The sequence below is a fragment of the Cardiocondyla obscurior genome, linkage group LG08 (genome assembly GCF_019399895.1).
Source record: "Cardiocondyla obscurior isolate alpha-2009 linkage group LG08, Cobs3.1, whole genome shotgun sequence".
Classification (NCBI taxonomy): domain Eukaryota; kingdom Metazoa; phylum Arthropoda; class Insecta; order Hymenoptera; family Formicidae; genus Cardiocondyla; species Cardiocondyla obscurior.
Window position 1 is genome coordinate 5,946,407 of NC_091871.1, and position 18,350 is coordinate 5,964,756.

At 40.2% G+C, this 18,350-nt stretch overlaps 4 protein-coding genes and 4 non-coding genes across 9 annotated transcripts in view; 7 read left to right on the plus strand and 1 right to left on the minus strand.

Annotated features, from left to right (window-relative positions):
• The first annotated feature begins 413 nt into the window (after nt 1-413).
• Nucleotides 414-486, plus strand: Trnav-cac (transfer RNA valine (anticodon CAC)). Its single transcript has one exon. It is a non-coding gene; the product is annotated as a tRNA-Val (tRNA).
• Nucleotides 487-679: 193 nt separating this feature from the next.
• On the plus strand, nt 680-802 carry Trnal-caa (transfer RNA leucine (anticodon CAA)). The gene is made up of 2 exons: nt 680-717; nt 758-802. It is a non-coding gene; the product is annotated as a tRNA-Leu (tRNA).
• A 282-nt stretch (nt 803-1,084) lies between these two features.
• On the plus strand, nt 1,085-1,204 carry Trnal-caa (transfer RNA leucine (anticodon CAA)). The gene is made up of 2 exons: nt 1,085-1,122; nt 1,160-1,204. It is a non-coding gene; the product is annotated as a tRNA-Leu (tRNA).
• A 455-nt stretch (nt 1,205-1,659) lies between these two features.
• Trnae-cuc (transfer RNA glutamic acid (anticodon CUC)) lies at nt 1,660-1,731 on the plus strand. The gene has a single exon. It is a non-coding gene; the product is annotated as a tRNA-Glu (tRNA).
• Nucleotides 1,732-1,823: 92 nt separating this feature from the next.
• Nucleotides 1,824-6,526, plus strand: LOC139104547 (odorant receptor Or1-like). Its single transcript, XM_070660073.1, has 6 exons — nt 1,824-2,808; nt 2,993-3,282; nt 4,055-4,662; nt 4,735-4,839; nt 5,005-5,166; nt 5,979-6,526. The coding sequence occupies exons 1-6, from the start codon at nt 2,735-2,737 to the stop codon at nt 6,039-6,041; spliced, it is 1,302 nt and encodes a 433-aa protein (XP_070516174.1). The 5' UTR covers nt 1,824-2,734; the 3' UTR covers nt 6,042-6,526.
• A 2,177-nt stretch (nt 6,527-8,703) lies between these two features.
• On the minus strand, nt 8,704-12,127 carry Cos (kinesin-like protein costa). Its single transcript, XM_070660072.1, has 2 exons — nt 11,752-12,127; nt 8,704-11,608 (listed from the first exon to the last, which is right to left on the minus strand). Exon 2 carries the CDS (start codon nt 11,546-11,548, stop codon nt 9,014-9,016), a length of 2,535 nt encoding a protein of 844 aa, XP_070516173.1. The 5' UTR covers nt 11,549-11,608; nt 11,752-12,127; the 3' UTR covers nt 8,704-9,013.
• A 126-nt stretch (nt 12,128-12,253) lies between these two features.
• Oseg4 (intraflagellar transport protein Oseg4) lies at nt 12,254-17,176 on the plus strand. Of its 2 annotated transcripts, XM_070660815.1 has the most exons (3): nt 12,254-12,462; nt 12,538-13,618; nt 13,889-17,176. In XM_070660815.1, exons 2-3 carry the CDS (start codon nt 12,553-12,555, stop codon nt 16,099-16,101), a joined length of 3,279 nt encoding a protein of 1,092 aa, XP_070516916.1. In that variant the 5' UTR covers nt 12,254-12,462; nt 12,538-12,552; the 3' UTR covers nt 16,102-17,176. The 2 variants fall into 2 exon arrangements, with proteins under 2 accessions (XP_070516916.1, XP_070516915.1); XM_070660814.1 differs by having other exon boundaries at nt 12,538-17,174.
• A 228-nt stretch (nt 17,177-17,404) lies between these two features.
• The window catches only part of Dlp (glypican dally-like), a 102,260-nt gene continuing 101,314 nt past the window's right edge, over nt 17,405-18,350 (plus strand). Inside the window, exon 1 of the mRNA XM_070660817.1 lies at nt 17,405-17,873. Coding sequence (XP_070516918.1) covers nt 17,717-17,873 — 157 coding nt within the window. The 5' untranslated portion in view covers nt 17,405-17,716. The remainder of the gene's footprint in view (nt 17,874-18,350) is intronic.

Consider the following 18,350-nt stretch of genomic DNA (forward strand, 5'->3'; position numbering starts at 1 on the left):
AGTTGATTTGTTTACGTTTTTTTATGCGCTCACCGAGCTCGTGGCGTCTTCCACCGAATGGAACCAAGCGAGCTCGATGCTCGAGCATGTTTTTCTCGCTATTTCAAGCTCCGAAATCGTCGCCGTTAGAAAACTCGTGTCCGGCCAAGTTTCAAAAATAATTTAATAATCGTAAAAATTTATTTCTTAAAAAAATTACACGCACTAACATTGATATCTGACGTTTACTCCCGTTTGGTACGAAGCGCGTTAAGCGAGAGAACTAATTAACGTCGCGGAAAATAGGTAACAGTATTTCGAGATGAGACACAACAATGAAAGCGATTCTAGTCTTAATACCGAATTTTTTAGATAGGATTGGAAAGCTTACACGGATTCTATATATTTGATGTCGGAAGATCCGTCTGTTGTAAGTTTCCGTAGTGTAGTGGTTATCACGTGTGCTTCACACGCACAAGGTCCCCGGTTCGATCCCGGGCGGAAACATTTTTTTTGCCATTACAATATAATTCTTTTAAAGAAAAAAGAAAATTATGTATTTATAAGCACGTTATTAATAATTAAGTAAAATTATACAATTATAATTAATTAGTAAAAAATTATTAATAATAAATTATATTTATTATATATTATAATATTATTAAAAATGTTAAAATAATTATATTGGAGACCACGGGTTGTCAGAATGGCCGAGCGGTCTAAGGCGCCAGACTCAAGGTTCGCACCTTCTCGGTTCAAGACCAAGTTTTTCTGGGATTTCTGGTCCTCTCTGAGGGCGTGGGTTCGAATCCCACTTCTGACAAATTCTTTTGCTTCTAAAAATATTATAAATATACATTAAAAAATAATTAAATAAATTACTTTTTAATTTATTAAAAATTTTATATACGTTTCGATTTTATACGTATTTTATGGAAGAAAAAATTTTTTTATAAAATTTATGACAAGTATTAATTTTCTTTTGTTAATATTTTGTTGAAAATGTTATAAATTATGTTTATATATCATTTAATTTAAATAAATTTAATGTATATATTATAATATATGCACTTTATCTGCATTATTAAGAGATTCGTGGTCAATTGTCAGGATGGCCGAGCGGTCTAAGGCGCCAGACTCAAGGTTCACACCTTCTCGGTTTGACTCCGAGTTGAGGGCATTCTGGTCCTCTCTGAGGGCGTGGGTTCGAATCCCACTTCTGACAAATTCTTTTGCTAATTATAATAAATATTGCCATCTATTAGATTTTTATTTTTTCTTTCGGCAATTAATAAATATGATGCTCGAAATATCAAGTTTGTCGGAAAGTGAGCACCATTCGAGCATTGCCAGTTCAAATCTCGTTGCGGACGATAATTCTTCATTCCTCTAAAAATAATTTTTTTTTAAATTATTAATGCAGCATTATGTGCAGAATTTAATAACTATTATTACTGTCGTTTATATTATTAATATTACTGAATATAAAAAAAATTTATTTAGCTACTAATTATTTTTAAAAGTTCTTTTGTAGAATTTCTAAAATATTATTACAATTAGTTAACGATATGATAAAATATATTTAAAAAATAAAAAAATATTGATAATATATTAATTTTTACCAGTTCATGAACAATAGCCAAAGACACTTCCTCAGCATCTGAAAGAACCCATTCGTAGTCCGGTATGGTCTAGTGGCTAGGATACCTGGCTCTCACCCAGGAGGCTCGGGTTCGATTCCCGGTACCGGAAATTATTTTGCTTTTTGAACATAAATTTTTTAAATTTTAGTTATAAAGCTAATTCATGCGTCACTCACCAATTTTTTAAGATAGGATAAATAATGTAATGTAAATTTTTAATGTGCAATGCAGCAAAAATTTCCCGTCTCACTTAAACAGACTGCGGACTGTCGGTTGTATGTACATACTTTTAATATTTTCTTTAAATACAACCGGTGTGATTAAAAATTTTTTATGCATTCCACATCATTTCCCTGAAAGGTCAGAGATCTAATTAATCAATAAACATTAAATGATGTTGGATAATAACGCGCGTCTGAAATCGCACATTTTATTCTGTCATAAATCATTGACATTGATTGACCGTATTAAATAAAAACGAATATATGTAACTACTTAATTGTTCAGTTAAATGTTTTTTTTTTTACAAATTCTTGTACTTTCGTATTACTAACAAGTCACCGCGATGTCGAGATAGAATCGCGAAATAACCGGCAGTAATACAATCCATCGAATCGTTTCACGGCAAAACATACATTGTTAAATTTGCAGCCGAGTTGGCTATTTTGCTAAGTGGAAAACGACAGGCCATTTTAGACTCTTGTAAACTGTGCGGCTTGATAAATTATTTCTGTATTGGCCTTTTATTTGTAGCGAAGTACAAGTGCCTGGGAACGGTGCAAGTCGCGGGATTGCAGCGGCATTGCAATTACCGCTATTTTCTCAAATTATTGTCGAGGTAGAAGACGTCGCCGCAACGAGCTAGTGTCTATAACTCGAAAAAAAAATCGACGACGGTGCAATCTGCGTCCCGTTTATCATAGGCAATTTTCGTAGCGAAAAGGGAGTGGAGATTCGAACGACTCTCGATAACGAGTACTTTCGTACATATGTCCATACGTCGCTTAAAGATTCGCACCCACGCGACACAGATAACCCCCTTTCCCCTTTTCTTGCCCTCCCGTGCTCTGAGTCCTTCGTCATTGTCATAGTCACGGAAGAAAGCAGTAGGGATGACACGAGGAGCGAACGATAGCCGCTTGGAACAGTTCCGAAAGTTGAGCCTCTTACATCTCACCTATCTAAAGTGAGAAATCGCAAATCTTATCGCGCGTGACTCAATAAATTATCAGAAAATCGTATTCGTCTCGTTTACGTCTTGCAATTGTGTGCTAGCGTGTTTGCACGCCCGTTCACGCGATTCTCTTGAGCCGAGTTTAAATTTCTCCGCTCTTTTTTTTCCGATTCTCTTGCAACAATTTCACGTTTAGGTACGTCGGCTTATGGGCTCTCGACTCGAACTCGTCCGTGTTCTTCAAGTACTCGTATTACGTTTACAACAAATCCATTCTGACGGTTATACTCGTCTTCATGGTGACTCTGTTCGCTGACATTTGCTCGAGCTTCGACGACCTGTCGATCGTCACGGATGACGGATGCATCTTCGCCGGGATCGTTGTCGTGTTTTTCAAGGTGATGATCTTCCAAACTCGCCACGAACAGATCGTACGGTTGCTCCAGAAAACCATCGACGCTTGCGATCGACTTTGCAAGTTTCCTAGTGAGTAATTAAAATTTCATCATTTGTGTTATTTAAACGCGGAACGCGACAAAAAAGCTCGGCAATTGTCGAGTAATTCTAATTACAATATTTTCGCGAAATATCATTGATTTGATTTTCACCCGCAGCTTATCATTTTATCGTTGGAAATATTTCTTTTATTATTTACCTAACCGCATCTCTATGTCGCTATAAAATCTGCAGTCATTTTTAAGCGAATATGAAGTTGTTGCAGCTCGCGGGAGAGTGAAATGTCATGTAAATGGCCTTAGTGCCAGTCACATAAATATACATATCCTCTGCAAACACGACATGACAGGACGGTGCGTAATTTTGCGTTTTAATGAGATCCGCACGTCGAAAGGGAACGCTGCGAAAGGGCCATCGCAACTCGTCGACTTCTCCCCGTTAATTCAGGACCACTCGAGAAAATTTTTTCTCGCAGGACTCCGCCAGTCCTTCTCGCGACGCATCCCTCCTTGACACGCGATTAAGGATCTACGCGACTCATTCACGCAGAATTACTCGGCAGTTTGCATAATCGCACCTGATACACGCATTCGCAACACGTGACGTTTCTTTCAAATCGTATATCAGGTTTCGCTAATTCTAATATCGCGTCGCAAAGCCGTGAGGCGCAATGTACACGCTAATGACATCGACTGTGAAAACGATTGTAATTTCTTCACGATCTCCCGTCTGCTAGTTTAAAGCTTCTCAATTATTATGGCCGATTCTCCGTACTTCAAATTTTAATTATTTATTTGATCAGTTGGCGGTGAGGACGAAATTCTAGACAAGTATCTTCTGATCTGTCGCGTGACCTTCTACGGGTTCAGCACTCTGGGCTTCTTCCTTGTGATCGCCCTGTTGTTTCTGGTGCCCGTGGAGAACGGGGAACTTCCGGTCAGAGCTCGATACCCCTTCGACACGAGCGTGTATCCGTGGCACGGGATCGGCTTTTTCGTCGAGGCCTGCACCGTTTCTATCGGCGTGACAGCCATTATCGGCATAGACAGCTTGATCACCAATCTGTGCAATTTATTTCTCGTGCAATTGGAAATTTTGAACGCTCATTTTAAGAGCTGCGGCGAGAATCGGAGGGCAGACGATAACGATAAGCGAGATGATTCAGGTGCCACTGGTAGAAATGCTTGCCACGGGGTATCTTCTACAGTCGCGGCCTGCTACGGAAAGGATAATTACAATCTGGACGCGATTCGCCGCGGCTTCGCTAAGCGGTTCGGTCTGTCCATCCGCAATCATCAGCGTCTGCTCGCCATAATAGACGACTTCAACAAGATCTTCAGCGCCGGCATGTTCGTTCAGATGCTCTCGAGCACCACGATGATTTGCCTAACCGGCTTCCAAGCTACCTCGGTGAGTCGTGATAAGTCAAAGCGCCAAGCCTCGACCGGATCGTGATCGCAACCTCGCTTTTGTTTCGTGCAGGTCATAGGCCAAAATTCTAATATCTACAAGTTTGCGATATACCTGATGGCGGCTGTTTCACAGCTCTTCTATTTCTGCTGGATAGGGAACGAAGTGATACACCAGGTGCGAATAAACCACGGCAACGCTTGCTCCGATATCGCTTAATAAAGTTACGATTTCTTTGGATTTAAATTACATCCTACAATTAATTTCGATTTGTAAAACGTATATAATTAAGACGTATATAATTAACTTTCACGTCGCGTTGGATATTTTTTTTTCTTTCAGAGCGCGTCGTTGACGCAGAGCCAATGGCTCTCGAAATGGAATGACGTGCTTTCTGTCAAAGAAACCAGCCGTCTGCTCATACTGTCTATAATATTTTCAAGAAAATCGGTAAATTTGAAAGCAGGCGTGTTCTACGTCTTATCTATGGATACGTTCACCTCGGTGAGTACATCTAGAGAAATGCTGTGACCTATCGCGTCTTCAGACCGGTTAAATGTAATATTTCCAGTACGCGGTGCAAAAATACCGAGTGAGATCGTGGCGATTAAACGAAATTAAAGTCAGACGAACTCGTCTCGTGAAAGATTAAATTTATAGACGTCGAAGCGTATTTTCTCGCGCGATTCTGTAAACTTTCCGCGAAAGCCGATGAACTCGGCGAGCACCTCGCAAAAAGTACCGCTCGCACGAGTCGGATAGATTGCACTTAATAATTTTAAATATCGCCTGATTTTTCTTTTTTTTTTTTTCCGCTATTGTTTCGCGCACGTGTCGGCGCCGCTTTTCTTCACCCGCGGCGAATTGTCGATAGTCGCGAGTACATCAGGGCGGAATAATGGAACGCCGGATGCGAATAAGTACTCCACGCACGAGTCCAGAAAGAACGGCGAGCAAAACGCATCTCCAGCACGTGCAGAGAGGCGAATCGTGTTCTCCGCCCATTCTTCGTGAATAGCCGCGTATAAAATCGATGGTCCCGCGATTGTCCGGTGCAACAGAATGCCGAGAAACGCCGTCAAGCCGCACAGTTCTAATGGTCACGCGTTGATCCGTATCCGAACAATTTTTCTCACGTGTATATTTCAAAGTAGCTCGACTTCGATTCGTACGTGAAATAATTGGACATCTAATTTCTGCACTGCACGTTTGATTTAATTTTCACGTTCTTTGATACTTATTAACGAAGATTATCACTCGATTGCGTCGCAATAAATTGATTTGCCGCCTATCGGTTCACCGTGGATTTTTCGTAGATCCTGAAAGGCTCGTACTCCTTCTTCGCTGTGCTGAGCACTATGCACGTGGAAGATCAGTGAATCCAACATCCCTCCGGCTCTTTACCGTAGAACGTCCGCGATCGAATATTTCGTTGCGAAGTAATATTCATGTTGCAACAATACAATTTAAAAACGATTGGTATAAGATTTATTTAAAGTGTATCAAGTATGCTGTTAAACTTTGTGGAATAAAATTATTTAAGGATAGAAAAGAGCGGAGATGTCGATGAAAATGGTAAGTTGTGTTTTTCCTATTTTTTTTTTATTCTTTTTTTTTGGCCACCTCGTAATGATAGATTACGACGCGGTCGAAGTCTTCGAGATCCTCGCAATTCGACACGCGGATTTCGCATAATTTACACACGTGTTTCTCGGCTCGCGAGAAAGGAAAGGGAGCAAAAATCGGAAGTGCAGCTTTCCTATCGCTGTCCCGTTAACCAATTTATCCCGCCGCATTTTCTCAAAGTGAACCTTACATCAATCGTCCATCAATCGAACGCCTTGCGAGCGCGCGTCGTAAAGTATTAATAAGCAGCGATACGATAGTTCGCCGGATTAAAAGATCCCGACGTGATCGCACGTACGAGATCGTTGGACGCTCGCCGCGATATTAAATTCTTAATTAACTTCATTAAACCCACTTGTACTCGACGCGCGCGCCCGTAATTAATCGCCGGTGTCCTTAATTAAGTATTCGTAGTAGCCGATCGTAGCGTCGCGTACCGTCGCGACTTATCGGTGAATACCAGCGTTGATAACTCTAGGAAATCGTGCGGAGATCCTCGGAGATACGGTCTTTACTCTCGGCTTGCAAATGAGGCGCACGCTGACCGTATCGGGCAGATCGGGCATGACGGTCGCGAGGCGAAATCCCGAAAATCCAGTTTCCATCCGTGCAATCGTCACTTACAAGGTTCGAGGCTGTAGCTCAACCTTCCAAAATGCCACACGTTTTACTTAAGAAACGATATCTATCGGCATTGTAGATAAAAATAGCGACGAGCCGCTCCTTATCACGCTCGTCAATATCGCATCTCGGCGGCAAATTAAATTCCAGTAGCCAGCAGCGATTTCGAAGCAGGCAATTAGCGAACTTGATTATCGCGTACTTGCTTGCGATCAGGCGGAAGGTCTCGCGAGACGCGGCGACCCGCGAATGTGCCGACGAATTATTATTAAACGCAACGGAAAGAGAAAGAGACCTGCACGGTATTCCAGAGGAAATCTACAATTTTTCTCTTCGACACGTTCTCGGGATTAGGAATAAGTTTAGCGTGCGAGATTGCTCAAGTCTTCCGTTTCGCGGGCATTTACTTGCGACATTTCTTTCGTACACAGCAAAATCGTACAACGGCCTCTCTTCACGGACAACCGGAGTTCATCGACATTGATCGTCTAGTGTCGCTCGGTGCTCGATTAAAATTTTTTTTTCCGAGTCTTTTTAAATTTCTGAAAACTCCAACGTTAATCTCGGAAATTCATCTACGTCTGAATTTCGTCTTTTTAAACGTTTATACGCGGTGAACGTAACACCGTCGATCGTCACGCGACGTCTTGACATTGCGAGCGTGGCGCGCGTCTTGAACGAAGCTGAGCCAGCCAGCGTTCGTAAATGGCCTATCTCGTTTTGCACAAAGAGGTACGGCAAGGAGAAGAGCGCCGAGTCGAGACGAGATGTGTCGTTGTTCCTCCTCGGCCTTCACAACTCCCGCCGCGTTTGCTTCCTAGACAGATGGTCACTTCGCCACATGTTACCTAACTGTAGCCTGTCTTTAAGCACCATTCCTCCCGGTGATATCGAATACTTCTTGCCGGAGATTATTGTATAGTGTCCTCCGGCTAACGTTGCACGATTTCCGAGCATTACGGTTGCGTCTAGTAACGTTATCGCGATGAAAAACCCGATCGTTTCCGCTGCAGCCTCAGACGCACGAAAAAAAAAAAAAAAAAAATGATAGTAGATAGATAGCCGATGTACTTTGTATTTTTATAAAAATTAATATATTGTTTTACACATTTTAAATACGATATTTATTAATAATGCGAAAGATTCATCAACTGAGTTAATTTTAAGTGAGAATATTTCAGATTTCTTACAGGATTTAAATAAAATTTACATAAATTATTTTCGTAATAAAGTAGGTACGCGTCGCGACTCATTTGCTGCCGTGTGAACTGTTGTACGTTGTTGATTGGCGTACGTCTAATTAGATTGTGATTCAGCTTTTCCTCTTGCGAACGCCTGGTGTCCCGTGGTGGTGACTGATTCGTAAGCCCATGAACCCAAGCTCGTCACAATGTAAACTCATAATCGCCTGCGCATCGTACTTACATAAATATCCATCTACATCAGCGCGAGCAATTCTGTTCTAAATATGCTAAAAGATTGACGTAAGAAATACGCGTAATCGAAATACAAAATACAACGAGATATTATGCGCATTATAAATGTCCAGGAAATACAATGATTGAGTATGCGATTTCGCTATTTGCGGGAATAATCTTAATATATTATAATTAAATTTGCAATTTTCGACATTCTTTAAAGTTTAATTCTAAAAAGAGTGATGTAATTTTCTGATTGCATTCAACATTATTCGAAAGCCGTACTTCATAATGTATTTCCGCAAATATTATATCTAGATATTAAATTATACGAGTTTTGAAACTACTGTAATAAATATAAAACGGACAAAACGCATGCAGTCAAATTGGTATTCAAGAATTCACTCCTCAACGAATACAGTTCTCGTACAACTTGTATATAAGTTATCTTAAACAAATGCGTTGAATGTGTCTTTAAAATGTAACGCTATATGTTCTAAAAAAAAAAAAGTACAGAAGAGGTAATTGTTTTACGCAGAAAAACTATTATCACATTACAACCTATATGCATGACCGAGAAAAAATTTTACTGTTTAAAAAAATAGTGATTACTGATTCAGATTCAGAGAATATAATGAAAGATTTAAATTATCCGTAAAAAATAAGGCTAGTACTCGTTAACTTAATTATTTTTTCTTCTTGTCGCAATCAGTCGTCTTTTGAATAATCAGTTTATTTCGCTGCCTCGTTACTTTGGTCGTTGATCGAGTATTCGGTGTGATTTGTTTCAATCCTTGCTGCAGAATTCTGCACGGACTAGATGCGCGCGGAGGTGTTGTACCTTTGAGAAGAGCTTCGACGTCTGCTAATCGTTTCTTTAATGATCTGTTCTCTCTTTTGATTCTTGCTACCTCGGAATCTTTATCCAATCGTTCATAACCAGAACTGCTTGTCTCCTCTGCAAAATGTCTGAACACGTGATGCAGCTTGTCCTCGTATTGCCGTTGCATCAAGATCATCCGTTTTTCAGCTTCCATCAACCGCCAATCCTGATTCGCAATGTGAGCCTCAAATTCGGTAATCTGAACCTCCAAACTCTTCGAACTTTCCTTCAAATCGATTACTTTACGGAAATATTTCATAAATAACGTTATTATTTCACCATGAGAGAGCTTCTTTAAGCGTTCCGTCAGCATTCTTTCCCCTTTCTCGCGTTGGGATTGATTCTCATCAAAATCCTTTCGTCCACAAATCATCTCGTTCTTGTGCTCGATCATTGCATCAATAGCTTCGATGGTCTCACCGCATTCTAATAATTTACGTTCTTCAACTGTCGTCAAAGTTCTCTCCTTTTGAAACTTTTCATCTAAATCACATTTTTCGTCCACTAAACAGTCTCGAGTGCGTCTCAAATTTCTAATCTCGTGCCGTAATGCCTCCTTTTCATCCATGTCTGCGGTTCTCTCCAGATCCATCGATTTCTCTTTCAAAACGTGATCTAAATGAGATATCCTTGCACTAACTTCCAACAGATTTTTCATCTTATCCGAGCATTCAACTTTCGATTTCACATTGTGTTTCTCATCTTCGCTTTCTGATTGCATTTCTTTCAATTTAGACGCAGTTAAATTATATTTCTCCTCAAGTTCACGAATTTTCTCTTGATCTTTGGCCAACTCATCTTCCAATTGTTTCTTACGTTCCTCTTCTCTCTTTAATTGTCGCTTTAATTTATCCATTTGTTTCTTCGACGTATTTAACGAGGCTTCTAGCTCCAAAACTTTTTTCGCAGAATCACCCGCTATTTGTTTTATCATATCTATATCCATCATTCGTTTCTCATAATGTATCGCTATATTTTTCATTAATTCAATTTCTTTTTTATGCGCCTTTTCATCAGAATCTTTGTACATAGATGCATTTTCTGCTTGTGCCAATTGTGTTTTAGTGTTGTAATACTCCTCTACCAATTTGCTACGTTTACGTTGAAACTTTTGCTTCGCGTTAGTGCGCGTATCAGAATTCTTTATCATGTCGGCTATAAAACGTTGCTTAATCTTAATTGTTGTCTGCAGTTCTTCTATACGTTTATGCGCTCCATCCAAATTTGATTGAATTTTCTTTACCTGCGTTTGTTTTGCCTCATTATTTAACGTTAGAGCTTTCAACTCTTTGATAGGCTCGGATATCTCGGTGTTTTTGAGAGCATCGAGCAATAAATCGGGTGAATTGTCATTTTGTACAGCAATGAAATTATCATTAATATTATCATTAATATTTATTTTTAATTCACGATTATCTAATGCGTACGGATTTATGTATTCTGAGATATGATTTTCAAAAATTTGATTTTGGCAAGGTTTTAGGCTGTCATTAAAAGCTAATACTTCATTGCACATATCAGAGCCTGGTAGCATTGAATTTCTTCTGGAATTTGGATTTCTTGTCGGTGCAGAACGAGGAACCGGCGCATAATTATTATTTACAGATCTCGGCACTGGAGATAAAATTTTAACGCTTGTTTCTCTAAAATCATCCTTTACAGAATCGACAATTCCATCTGTTTCTAGTTTAAACTTATGAATGCATTCGTCCAGTTTTTCCAAAAAATCCGGATTTTCTGAGCTTACATCGCTTTGATCGTCGTCATCTTCTTCGTCCTCTTCATCTTCTTCATCATCATCAACTTCAGATAGTTCGCTCTCTGAACTAGAGGTGCAATTAGAATTAAGCTTCAATTTTGTCTGATTCCCAGATTCGTCTGTTTTCTCATCAGTCTCAGTTACCTCCTCAATGCGCTCCAACGATCTTCTAGTATTTTCTGTGTATCCCTGTAAACTAGTAGTCTCATCACTGGTTATACATTCCTCATACTCTTGCTTCATGCACAACCATTGCTCAATTTGATCCTGATCTGTGTGTGGCAGAATATTACTTGTCATAAGCTTTGTAAATAAACCTTCTGCATTAGAGACCAGTTTAGACCACTGAGATGCTGCAAACTCCAATCTGAACAAATCTGCACTAGAACTACGTTCCCCAGAAGTAGCAGGTGTCATTGTGTCATGTATTTCCTCACCAGTCTGGTCAGTTTCCTCTTCAGTTGGCTGATGCCGTTCGTGATTTTGATCTTGATATGAAGGCATTATGTCATTATATGGTGTACAACATTGATGATTGAGTATTGGTTGATATTGAATCCATGGGCTGTAATGCATCATTTTACTCGCCTCATGTAACTTTATTTAATGAAGCGCTCGTCCGCTTGAACCAATCTGCACCTATAAAATGTCACTCTTATTACGTTATCCTTTCTATGTGGCAAAACCGTTGGAGTGTACTAAAATTGTTAATCTTACACGGAAGTAAAATATTAAATTACATAAAAACCATTTCTCGGGAAAACTGCAGTAAAAATACTTACGAGTAATATTCTTAACCTATCGGGATTTTCTTGTGTCTCAGAACCATGCTTTAGAAATCTTTGTCTCACGGAAGAATCACGATGCATATTACGTTCAGTGCGTTACAATTTTCTAAACGAGACACAATTCAGCAGTAGCAAAGCTTCCTCGTCATGATTCCCACCTTTTCTTCGAATTGCTCGATAGAAACTCGATGTCAGTTAACGTCGAGCAGCGATATCGCATAGGTCTGTCAACGACAGACAAAGTAGGTGAAGCTGTGTGTATACGTTAGATTCGCTCTTCGCAGCTGCATTCTTTCGCAGTTGAACCTTTACTTGAAACGAAACGAGATGAATCCGTTCGCTGGCGCCATCACAGTACGAAACTCGTGAGCTACGTAGCCGTGAGTAAGAATTTTCAAAGGATAATTCGCCAAGTATTGACCGATCAAACTCAAATTTTGAGTCATGCAAAGCCTGTTAGATGGCACGCAGTATCACGTTGCTATGCATGTTATTTTCGTTGCTAAGGTAAACTTGAGGAATGTTTATGTTACGGATGTGACAGTTTTAATAACTTATTTGCACGTTAGTTTCCGCAATAAAAAACAATAATTACCTTCCTGTAATTATATCAGGTGGAGAAATGTGAAATGCTACTTCACAAAAGCGTATCTCTTTTGGTTGCTTATAAATCATTTGTGACATCGATTATGTGATTTGAATCACGTGAGAAATATTTATTTTATCTTGTTCTTTATCTCAAGCTCGCGATTTATTATAATTGAATATTTTTTATTTCAGAGCTTTACACCAGCAATGTTCGTTTATCTGAGCAAGAAGATCTCCATACCGAATAATTTTCGGTTAAACTGCATAGCATGGAATCAGAAGGATGGGTATATTGCAGTGGGAGGAGAAGATGGTCTCTTAAAAGTATTGCGAGTAGAGTCTAGCGTTAATGGGTCACACAGTGGAAAATCTCGTGGCTTGGCTGCAGCAAGCAATTTGAGTATGAATCAGCCTTTGGAAGGTCACAATGGACATGTACAAGTAGTAACATGGAATGAGGACCACCAGAAGCTGACTTCCAGCGATCAAAATGGAGTTATTATTGTGTGGATGCTGTACAAGGGCTCATGGTATGAGGAAATGATAAATAATCGCAACAAATCTGTGGTAAAAGGCATGGCTTGGAGCTGTGATGGTCAGAAGATCTGCATTGTCTATGAAGATGGAGCTGTAATTGTTGGTTCTGTAGATGGCAACAGAATTTGGGGTAAAGAATTAAAAAATGTATCACTTGCTGCTGTACAGTGGTCTCCAGACGGAAAATTACTTTTATTTGGTTTGAAAAATGGAGAGCTTCATTTATATAACAATCAAGGTACATTTTTGTTGAAACTGAACGTTCCTTTGCCGAGTACCTCCCTTTTTCAAACTATAGTAGCTTTACAATGGTATGATGGAAAAAATGGTTACGTCGCTATGGACTGCCCTACTCTAGCTATTTGTTATCGCAATGGTAGGATAATCTTGATGCGGGATACCAGCGACGACAACCCGGTTATGATGGAAACTGGAGTGACTGCCTCGTGGTGCAGCTGGAACAGTTTTGGTTCACTCTTGGCAGTAACGGGCATGATGCCGCTGCTCACGAACGGGGAAACGAAGGATATGAATGTCATACAATTTTACACACCGTTTGGCGAGCACATGAGAACTCTGAAGATACCAGGACGAGAAGTAACGTGTTGCACTTGGGAGAAAGGTTCTCTTCGAGTTGCCTTATCCGTCGATTCTCACATATACTTCGCGAATATTCGTCTGGACTACAAATGGACGTACTTTAGCAACACAGTCGTTTTTACAAACGAGAAAATTGGTAAGGACGGCATCTGCGTTACGTTTTGGAATACAAGTAGCAATACGTGTTGCACTAAATACGTGAGATCTTTGATATCGATAGCTTCGTATGGAGATCATTGCGTGCTCTCTGTAAGGAACGATCCCGCCCAGATTACCGAACAATTTGCCCTGCTCGTCTGCAATACGATTGCAACGCCGATAGACTCCAAATTTTTGGATTTGGAGCCATTGTATCTTACCATGACAACTAACATGGTTGTAGCTGCATCTAAAAATAATTTTTTAGTGTGGAATTTTCGCTCACCTCGTAACTCGACGCTGCATCCGAGCAGAATGCGCAAGTATAAGATATATCATGTGGACGAGACACCGACTGGCGTGACCGAAGTTATTCAGGACTTGGACAAGGACGGTTCGTTCGAGACTCCTCTTAACACAAAGACCACGATGGATCCAATCTGTTGCGTCTACGCTACTGAAAAGGTTCTTTTAGTTGGCCGGGATTCAGGTATGATTCAACGGTATTCTCTACCGCAGATAACGCTTGTCAATCGATATAATACTACGTGCAGATTACATAGAATTGCTATTAATTGCGACTCTACGCGTGTTTCTATTCTTGACACCAACGGCATACTCACTATGCTTGATCTGGAGTCACAAAAAGGGCCCGATTCGCGAGATGGAGATATGAGCGAGGATATATCTAAGTTTGAGAGGAAGGACGTATGGGCCATGTGTTGGGCACGGGATAATCCATCGCTCTTGGCAATTATGGAGAAAACTAGGATGTACGTATTGAGAGGATTAGATCCCGAAGAACCTATTGCTTGCTCCGGATATATTTGTTCGTTCCAAGACCTGGAGATACGCTGCGTTCTACTGGACGATCTCATGCTTACGTCCGATGATATGCAGAAAGATTTGATCGTTGATTTGGAAGTAAAATCTTTGAGAGATACAAGAGAATTGCTGGCCAAAGTCGGTTTAAAAGAAACAAACAATTTCATTCAAGATAATCCACATCCGCGTCTCTGGCGTTTATTGGCTGAGTCAGCGTTGACGAAATTAGATTTAGAAACAGCGGAGAACGCTATGGTGCGTTGCACGGACTATCTGGGTATACAGTTTATCAAGCGTTTGCAGAACGTGCATAACGATCAGTTAAAAAAGGCAGAAGTTGCAGCGTTTCTCGGCAATTACGATGAAGCTGAAAAACTTTATTTAGACATGGACAGAAGAGACTTGGCAGTCGCGTTACGCCAAAAGTTAGGCGATTACTTTCGGGTGGTGCAACTAATGAAAATGGGCATTGGTGGTTCGGACAAACAAATGGAACACGCGTACAACAAGATCGGCGATCATTTCGCTGAGAGACAAAATTGGGAGAGCGCAAAAGAATATTACGAAAAAGGCAGAAACTTAGAAAAGCTTATTCAATGTTATTATAAACTGGAAGATTTCGTTCAACTAGCTGCAACCGTGGATCAACTACCGGATAAGAGTTCTATCTTAAAAACCGTGGCGAGAATGCTGGCTTCGGTGGGAATGTGCTCGCAGGCAGTGGCAGCTTACATTAAATACGGAGACGTAAAGCTAGCTGTGGATACATGTGTGCGTCTGAATCACTGGGACCAGGCCGTCGATTTGGCGAAGACTTATAAGATGGCACAGATCGGCGAGCTGCTGAATAAATACGCAAATCATTTATTGTCAAACGGTAAACGTTTGCAGGCGATCGAGTTATACAAGAAAGCCAACTATAATCTAGAAGCGGCGAAATTATTGCTTCATCTCGCCGAGGAGCAGGCCAAATTCAAATCGCATCCTTTACGCGTGAAAAAGATATATGTTCTTGCAGCTTTGCTAATTGAAGATCACATTAATAGCGTACCGGCGATAAAAGGCGGTCGCAGCAACGTCGTCATGGGTCTTACCGAGAGTAACGAAGACACCAAGATAATAGAAAATGCCTGGCGGGGCGCCGAGGCGTACCACTTCCTTTTACTCGCTCATCGACAGTTATACGACGGCAGTTTCGACGCTGCGATGAAGACTGTCTTGCGACTCAGAGATTACGAAGACATATTGGAAGTAGAAGATATTTATTGTTTGCTGGCATTGACGAGTGCCGTTAACCACGCGTTTGCCACTTGCTCGAAGGCCTTCATAAAACTAGAGGGGCTCGAGACGATCTCGGAGACGAAGAAAGAAGAGTACGAAGAACTAGCGGTGGATATATTCACGAAACATGTCCCAAAAGATTCTCGTAACAACAAGGCGGAATGCGTCAACTGTGAAACTTTGGTTCCCGACTGGTGCATCGTGTGCCCTAACTGCTCAACTAAATTTCCGGCTTGCATCGTCTCGGGCAAGCCATTGACGGATCTCAGCATCGCCTGGATCTGCACCGTTTGCCGCCACCACGTTGCAACAGAGCGTGACGTTGTTAATATAAATGCCTGCCCCTTGTGTCACAGCACTATCACGTATATGTAGGCTGAATCGAATATTTCGGATTTGTTGAATTTTTATTTGCTAAGAATTCGCATTTTAAATAACCGCGATAAGAAGAAAACTTTCAGATATTTTAGTTTTATTTCGTGATCCTCTAAAGACGAAAAGTCAATATTAAATTTTATATTTGCCAATGTCCACATTCAGCATTCGAACCAAGTATTAATTATAATTGACAGAGGGAATTAAATCATTACCAAAGTGCCGTTATTTCCGTGCCTCAAATATCGAACAATTAATCTTGGAACGCCAACGACAATTAGTGAATTTAATTTATACATTTTTAAAACCGCCAGAATTCTTTTTCCTTTTGTGCGCAATGATACATTTTTTATTATTTCGCGTGTAAATAGATTTTTTATCAGTTTTTAATAAAGAGAAAATTATTTTATTTTTTTCTGCATATAGAGAATATCGAACATAATATCATATGTCAGATCGTATCAATCAGCTTTTGTGGAAATAAAATGACGTATAGATCGAGAGAAAATTTAATACACTATTAAAGCGAATATTTTCAATTGTGAATAGCGAAATACAATCTAACGAGAATTTGATTCTAACGATTTGCCATTGTATATCCATTATCGACATTGTTAAGTACGTGCACATCTGGTACTCTATTTAGAATATAATGAGTCTTTGACGAGTAGAATCTCGTGAGTTTTGTCATGCTTTTAGAGTTTAGGCAGGTGCGAATACTATTGTAACGCAGTTTCATCGTAATTACACAGCCAGACTCTCTTAGGTTATAGTTTTTTGTTGGCAATAGCATAATCACTTTTTAATTATAAATTTATATTAACAGAATTATGAATTACAATATTTATATGACGATGTAAAAGTAATGTAATTGTTACAACGCAGACATTGTACATTTAAATGTTTTATGTTTAAGCTAATCCGTCCATTATAAATTAGGTTTAATATTTTATATGGGATATTCTAAAATGGAATTTTTATTTAATATTTTATTAAAATATAAAAGAAATTAAGATCAAAAAGATTCACGCGATAATCCTTTTCTCTTTCATAATTCAATTAATTTTGAATACAATTTATTTCCTTTATTACTAAAAAAAAAAAAAAAGAATAAAAAGCAAGTTGTATCATTTATCGCATTTTGTTCAGCGTTATACATGTAGTTCGATTTTCACCACAGAAGTCGCCACCTACGTGTTTAGTCGTTTAAAACCGTTCTGTGCAAACGGCGCAGACGCGTCAGTACCACTTTCCCACTACTTCGGAACAGCCGGACCACAGCGCTTCACGGTTCACGCCGCAGTCAGTGCGCGCTGCGCCGACAGTGAGGTCGGAAATCGAATCTGGAGTGCATCGCCGAGTAAGCACTCGAGGAATACCTGCCGGTACGCCACGAGTGTTCTCGATCGCGTATACACGAGTGCGGTCGCGTCCGTTTTGCCGCCTGCAACGACAGAACGCGAGTTGGTAGTGCCGAGATCGCTAGCGCGGTGTGCCGAAGCTCGCCTCTCTCTCCGCGTCGCGGGCGCGCGCGTTTGCTTTGCGTTTTCGGTGTTTTACGTATACGCGGTTCGCGCGTAAAAAAGTGCAAAAGAACGAAGCCGCGAGTGTGACAATGACGAACACGATGACTCTGTGGATTGTGGTCGCTGCGACGGCCGTTATGGTGACGACATCGGTGGACGCCGCCGGGCTCAAGTGCGACAGTGTCAGGCCGTTCTTCGAGGCGCAGGGGTTCCCGCTCAGCGACATCCCGAAAGAGGCGATATCATGTAAGTAGCGCTTCCCTTGTTTTCGATATACTGAAAGAGAGAATCGCGTTCTCCGCGCGATCGCATTCGTATCCTGTGCGGCGCGCGAGATGCCGGTGCGTCGCCTCCATGTTGGAATGAAATGAGCATCAAATGAGGAAGCGAGAGAGAACGAACTTCTGGCTAACGGTGCAACTTTCGAAAAAAGACGATCGCTTTCGATTACATTCGTCACATGAATGCTGCACGGGATGCGAATAACAGACGCGTTTGTGTCCATTTCTACAAATACAAATTAATTTGAATTTAATCGAGATCGATCTATAAATATTTTAAATTTCTTTTTTATAATAATTATTAAATAAATATTGTTATTAAATAATATCTTAATTAAGTGTAGAAAATGTTACACACTCAGTGAGGAACAGAAATAAAAATAAAACTGCATGCAACATTAGTTTCTTTTTTTTTTTCTTTATTGTTTTGTTCTTTTCTAAT